Source organism: Talpa europaea, assembly GCF_964194135.1.
Source record: "Talpa europaea genome assembly, chromosome: 10".
NCBI lineage: Eukaryota > Metazoa > Chordata > Mammalia > Eulipotyphla > Talpidae > Talpa > Talpa europaea.
Window position 1 is genome coordinate 28,909,165 of NC_140077.1, and position 6,971 is coordinate 28,916,135.

At 53.5% G+C, this 6,971-nt stretch overlaps 1 protein-coding gene across 4 annotated transcripts in view; it reads left to right on the plus strand.

The window, feature by feature from the left end:
• The window catches only part of ALOX5 (arachidonate 5-lipoxygenase), a gene marked incomplete at both ends in the record, with an annotated part of 40,594 nt that extends 36,212 nt beyond the window's left edge, over positions 1–4,382 (plus strand). Inside the window, 6 exons of one of the 4 annotated variants that reach the window (XM_084245115.1) lie at positions 476–562; positions 1,905–2,083; positions 2,375–2,496; positions 2,849–2,949; positions 3,257–3,427; positions 4,203–4,382. In XM_084245115.1, the coding sequence (XP_084101241.1) occupies positions 476–562; positions 1,905–2,083; positions 2,375–2,496; positions 2,849–2,949; positions 3,257–3,427; positions 4,203–4,382 (840 nt within the window). The remainder of the gene's footprint in view (positions 1–475; positions 563–1,904; positions 2,084–2,374; positions 2,497–2,848; positions 2,950–3,256; positions 3,428–4,202) is intronic. The other 3 variants (XM_084245116.1, XM_084245117.1, XM_084245118.1) reach the window with 3 other exon arrangements.
• Between the last annotated feature and the right edge of the window lie 2,589 nt (positions 4,383–6,971).

Sequence of the window (6,971 nt, forward strand, 5' to 3'; positions counted from 1 at the left end):
TGATCTCAGGTAGCAGCGCTCCCTGCTACTGACCTTCTTTCTCCCTGAATTTTATGGGCACCTACTGCTGGAGTTACGCAGGCTAAAAATGCCTCAATATGCCCCAGTTTCCTCATCTGTAAAACAGAAAATCAAATAGTATACTTGCCTGGTAGGACTAGAGTGTCAGGATTAAAACCAGTTAATAAATTCAGTGAACTTAAAGCAGCGCCTAGCACACTGTTAAGCTCAATACAAGCACTGATTACTGTCATTTTCCCATCAGCAATGTTGCTGAGCATCAAAGCTGCATCCCCCAGACCTCCAGCCACTACTCAGCAGCCACAGCCAGCATGCCACCCTGCACTTCCCAAGCTCTGGGCTCATCCCTCCGCAGCAGACTGGAGCTAGGCGGTGCTGAGGGTCCCTGGGGCACTTGACGAGGCACAGACCTGGTCTGGGCCTCCTCTGAGGTCTTTCCTGTTCCTCCCCGCAGCTCCTGGTGGCACACGTACGGTTCACCATCGCCATCAACACCAAGGCGCGGGAGCAGCTCATCTGCGAGTATGGCCTCTTTGACAAGGTGAGAGCCTCCCAGCCCTCTATGCAGGGGTGGGGGGTGAGCCCAGCCAAGTGGGCACCCACTTCCCAGAACCTCAGCCTCCACCCCCCACCTGACTTTCACATTTCCTTTCCGGAGGCCAGGACCCTCAGCATCATGGGGGTGGGAGGCTGGGGGCCTGCCATTATCCAGCACCGCCACCCCTTCTGAGCACAGCCTGCTGTTCACCAGTCCTCCATGTTGTCTGTCACCCCCCTCCACCCCTCCACCCCTCCACTCTCCACTCCTCTGGCATCTGGGCGTAGACCCTGCCTCCTGGCACCTACTTCCTACCTCTAACACAGCAGGGACCTGTGTCTTTCCTCACACTTTGCCACCATCACTCTGAGCACAACCTCCCACACTCCGTCTTCCCATCTCTGTGCTTCCTTCCTTCTTCCGTGCCCCAATCCACTCTTCCCCGCAGTGGGGCCTAGGGTCCCCACCCACCCCTCACATTCTCTCAGGAAGCACCTCGCAGTGTTGTGGCTCACTTTACCACACCTGGACCCTCACAGCACCTCCCAACGGAGAGCCCACTAGATGATCACTAAGGCTCAACCGCTGGGTTGCAAAGGACAGAACCCACTCAAGTCAGCTGCAGCTGGCAAGGAAATGCATTACCCCACATATCTGGACATAGGGGGAGGGAGTCTCAGCCTAAAATGGGACTCACGTGATGCCCCCCAGGCACTGGCACGCTGGCTCACACGAGCTGCAGACTCTTTCCCCTGCAGTGGCTACCACCTCCCACCCAAGTAGAAAGGCCCAGGGCACAACAGTGGCACTGTTTGAGTCAGATGACCACGTGGACCCGTGTCCAGTGCCCAAGTCATCCTCCGAAGGTTCTGAGCCTGACTGCTCAGCACGCCTGACGGCAGGTGTGCCTACCTCTCAGCAGCAGGGCTGGGGATCAGGACTCCTCCTTGTACGTTTCTTCAGCCCTCACTTAAGCACACAACAGGCCCTTGCAGAGCTGGAGTTGTGTGGGTCCTGGAGGCTGGTATCAGCCCCTTTTTTTAGCCCAAAGATCAGGTCACGGGCAACCTGTGAGCCCAGGCTCCACGTTCTGCCAGCGGCCCCCACTGTCCTCCTGGGAAGGAAGCTTGCCCCGCCCTCCCACAGCCTCTGCCTTTCTTCAGACCGTGGCTCTTCCCTGTAACCTCATTCTGAGTGGAAACCCCTCCTATGGGCTTGCCCCCTCTGTGCCAGGGAGCACCACTGCGCTTTCAGTCTCTTTACGGTTACGGTGAGCTCTGGGGCTGGATGGCGGGGGAGTAGGAACCGACTTCAGCTCACAGCTCTCTCTCCCCTCCCGCTCAAGGCCAACGCCACAGGGGGCGGTGGGCATGTGCAGATGGTGCAGCGGGCCATGCAGGATCTGACCTACACCTCCCTGTGCTTCCCCGAGTCCATCAGGGCTCGGGGCATGGACAGCAAGGAAGATATCCCCTACTACTTCTACCGGGACGATGGGCTCCTGGTGTGGGAGGCCATCAAGACGTGAGTGCATGCGGGGCTGCGGGCACCACTGTCAGCAGGAGCAGTGGTCTGGAGGAGGGGGTTGTGGACATTGATCAGGTGCCTGGACAGCTGACTCAGTGGGCCAGGACCCAGATTCCTGCCTTCTCAGGGCATTGCTGGAGGAAAGGCGGGAGGTTGTTGGGGATGGGGATGGCCTAAATCTGAACTTTAATAGGTTGGGGGTCACCGGTGGGATCCTGCCCTGGGGTGCAGTTCTGTAGTTCCTGGCTGGGTCACCCACTCCTAGCCCCACCCCTCATCCTAAGCCAGGTTCACCACCGAGGTGATAGGCATTTACTATGAGGATGACCAGGTGGTGGAGGAGGACCAGGAGCTGCAGGATTTCGTGAAGGACGTTTACGTGTACGGCATGCGGGGCAAGAAGGCGTCAGGTAGGGACAGCCCACAGCCCTGCTCCTGGGTCTCTCTTCTGCTCCTCCCTGCATCTCTGCTTTCCTTGGGCACGCTGTCCCTGGGCATCGACCACGGAATGTGATGCTGGGGTCCCCAAGGGAACCCTGCCCATGAAGATACCTCATGCAGACGATTGGGGGCTACCTGCAGCCCCTGAGAGCCCACATCTGGAACATTGGGCCAAGCTTCTGCCCCCTCTGTGGGTCTTGTCATTGCATGGGCCCTTCAGCACTTGTTGGGGAAGCCCAGCGACTGGGGTGGGAATGGGGGTGGGTGCCTGGTATCCCTCCATGGATGCCAGGCCTCAGCCAGTCCTTGGATCCACCTCAGGTTTCCCGAAGTCGGTCAAGACCAGAGAGAAGCTGTCGGAGTACTTGACTGTGGTCATCTTCACTGCCTCAGCCCAGCATGCAGCAGTGAACTTCGGCCAGGTGGGCAAGAGCAGGGCAAGCAGGAAATCAAGGGCCACCTTGACCCCAATTGATGGGCCAGGGCCATCCCTCTTCCTAATCTTTCCTTCTGGGCTGGGCATTCCCAGCATGGATTCTACCCACTAAGCAGAGGGTGCCAATCAGAGCCCAGCCAGAGTGATTCTGACCGGTCTTCCCGGTTACTGCAAAAGAGGGAAGTGGAGTCGCGGGAAGAAGACTGGTCTGGTCTGGGAGGTGTGGGTATGGGTCACAGTGGCTTGCAGCTGGTTGTGGGGGCACCCACTTGTGTTGGTGGATGTCCCTGCAGTATGACTGGTGCTCCTGGATTCCTAACGCCCCCCCAACCATGAGGGCCCCACCACCAACAGCCAAAGGTGTGGTCACCATTGAACAGATCGTGGATACACTGCCAGACCGTGGTCGCTCCTGTTGGCATCTGGGTGCAGTGTGGGCACTGAGCCAGTTCCAGGACAATGAGGTGAGGGGGAGGATTTCCCACCTGTTCTGGCTGACAGGTTACCCCAGCTTGTGATTCAGGGCTCAGGATGGACACCTGCAGGCTATGAATCCTGACTTCCAAAGCTGGAAGCACCCATGAGGGCCTCAGGCTGAGCCTGGACAGGGTTGGTGGGGGCATGAGTGCACAGCAGTCATCTGTGAAAGCTCCTGAGATGCCCCCTGAGGTATTCCGGTAGGCAGGTTTCCCTTGGGGACCTGGTGAGGTTCTCCACAACTAAATTCAAGATCCTATCATAGCATATGATATTTCTCCCATACCTTTCCAGTCCTGGTTGTGAAACTTTCCAATCTTAAAAGTCCAACATGGTTGTTAAGATACGGCTAATTTTAATATGCAGCCATGTGCGAGTGTGCAAATGAGCACATCACCCCCCAGCACTGTGGCCATCCTGGGTTGGAGAGGTGGCCAGCACTGGTCCCTGTGCCCTGCTGCTTGCAGCCCAAATGGGAAGGTAGGAGTGCCCGCCACAGCCAGGGCCACCAATAGCCTCCACATTCACGGCATCACTACAGGTCCTCACAGCCAATGTGCAGCAGGGAAGTTATTTTTCCCATTTATCTGTAAGTCCAGGAGCATTCCCAGAGCACTCAGCAGGCAACAGAGGGTGGAGATGGGAAGATGAGCACATCTTCCTTTTATCACCTTCCAAAGATAGTCTGGAGATCCGACAAAGCCTGTCAATTTACATAGCCTCTTTGCAGATTAACCTGTCTGTTCATGTCTGGGCCCTCAGTTATTCCTGGGCATGTACCCGGAGGAGCATTTCATTGAGAAGCCAGTAAAGGAAGCCATGGCCAGATTCCGCAAGAACCTTGACACCATCGTCAGTGTGATCGCTGAGCGCAACAAGAACAAGAAACTGCCATATTACTACTTGTCCCCAGACCGGATTCCCAACAGCGTGGCCATCTGAGCCAGTCTCACTCCTGGACGGCCAGCTGCCCAAGGCTGGCTCGGACCCACACTCCCACCTGCCTGGGTGGGCAAGCTCATGGTCAGCAGTGGAACAGGCCTCCTGGCAGCTCGCTCCTCCACGACCCACCAGGATTCCTGGGAATTCTGCCCTCAGGCATCAAGTTAATTGGCTTCAAACCAAGGGCTGCCCCAGGCTGGCCCTGTTATAGCTGTTTCAGTGCATTTTTTTTGCTTATTCCTAAATCTTCAGTGAATCCCATACTTTGTGATCAAAGTGTGCAAATAAATACTGGAGGGGCGTAGGGCTTCCTGTTCTGTGCCCAGCTCAGCGCTTCCACACCAGGCAGCAACAGTAAATCCGGGTAGCACATAGATGTTTGTTGTTAAAAGACATGGAATTTTCTGTTCTACATGTGCTGCTTCTCCTTTCTTGCACACAGTAGGTATCCAAATAAATCCTTGTTGAATGAGTCAAGAATTGGTTGTCATAAAGGAGTTCATTTCAAATAGGTCTTCCAGTTTGTACCTTCCAACATTCCAGTCACTTCAAGTAGCTTATATGCCATCCTCCCTCCTCAAAAGCTGTAATTGCTGATTCCATTTAGACAGAAGTCCCGCATTTGTGGAATAGGCATTTTTCCCTCTTCTTACCCAGAAAGCTTCCACTGTTTCAGAACATGTCCCAAACGTCCTCTCTCTGGGAAGGGATCTTTGCCCAGATAAGGTTTCTTCCCCAGGATTGTACTCCCTCCTCATCTCTCCTTTGCACCTGCAGCCCTTGGAAGACAGGGAACCCATCTTATATAAGGCCTTCTGCTCCTTTATATTAGGGCCATTTTCCTCTAGTGAACACCCAAGAGGAACCCAGGCTTGGCTCCCTAGACTGCTGGGTTCCCAGATCCCTACTTCACACATGTTGTGGGGAACACTGAAGTCACACAGGTGGGGTCTAGAATCTGTTCTCGTTTCAGTTCCAAGAGGCAGCTTGGGAGAGGTAGGGCAGACGCAGGCCTCTCTGATGGCTGAGAAGCTGGGCCCTCAGCATCCACAGCCCTGTTTGCAGCTTGTAGTCTCCAGCCTGGAGGGTTAACAGCACTGCCATTACTCAGGGAATCCGTGGCAGAAGCCAGGAGACATAGCCAGGCAACGCTGTCACATGCATTCTTGCTGTTCCTCTCTGGTTCGCTCTCTCAGCTGGGCTGTGGGTCAGTAGCTCAACAATAAGGCTACATGAGCACTGACTGCTCTGACGGTCATATCGCCACACACACGTGGAGCTTCCCTGGCTTCTCTCAGGGCCATGAGTCCACATAGAACCGGATGCTTGAAGCAAGCACACCTGTGTAGACACCAATCTTCACCCTCCAGGACTCACACCCTCTCCACTGACCACCAGTGTTTTGGGAGCCATCCTCCTTTGCAGGCACAAACTGAGGAAAACAGACAATTCCAGAGGTTCCATGATTTTCTTCTGGACGTGCAGGTTCAAGCAACCTGGAAAGGGGATCAGGCTCCCTGGAGAGACTGCCAATGTTCCCAGCCACGCAGGAAAAGACTCTTGTGGCAAAACTCCTTTAAAGAAACGCTTTATTGCTGCAATTAGACACCCCCATGAATAGCACAAACAACCCCTCTGTACAGAGAATTATTCAGGTGGTAATACTGAGAAACAGTGAACATACGCAAAAGGATATAAAACTAGACATTTAGAGAACTAGAAACTTTCTAAGAAAAACTTCAAATGTGAAGTGCCTTTTAGAAACTACACCACACATGCCAGTGTAAATTTGGTTTTTTATTAACAATCAACTTTCTATAAACATTGCATCTAAATAGATGATGAGCTGCACAACTTAATTATATCCAAAACAAAGACAAATCCTTTTATTTCCCTGTGTCTTGGTCATTTGGGGGCTAGAGATGGAAGCTGCATGTTGCAGATCAGATCCAGAAGGAAAGTATTTCGAAAGGCCAAATCCACAGCACAGTGGAGCTTGCTTTGCCCTCTGTTCTCAGTTCTCCTCCAGTCCTGCATTCAGCCTACCACCAGGAGCAGAAGCAGTTCCAACCCGTGCAGACATTACCCAAAGCTCTTGAACTGACTTCTATGGCCTGGGGTCTGGGGGGTCTGTCACCAGGTTGGGTGCATTGCAGACTTGGAAACTATGCCAGTAAGACTGAAAATAGTGGACTGAAGCACAAAAGGAAGCAACATTACAGGCCTGAAATAGGAAGAGACTCTTTACAAAGTTCCTACAAAATTCTTAAACTTGGGTACAAAAACCAAATTACTGCTGGCAGCCAAAGTCAGAAGCCCTTGAATTGTACTGTAAGTTTTGTTTTGTTTTGTTTTGTTTTGTTTTGTTTTGTTTTGTTTTGTTTTTTGGGGGGCGGGGAGGAGTGCTGGCTGGAAGCACCTCTGAGGATGCTTCCCTCCCCCCACCCCCCAATGCCTGGCCCACAAGTAACAACCCTGCTAGTCCTGAGACCTGCAAGTTGATCCCACATTTCTATATGGTTCAAACAAGTACCATCCTCCCACTAAAGCAGATACAAATTGAGAGGAAACTGGGGAATAAATAACTCC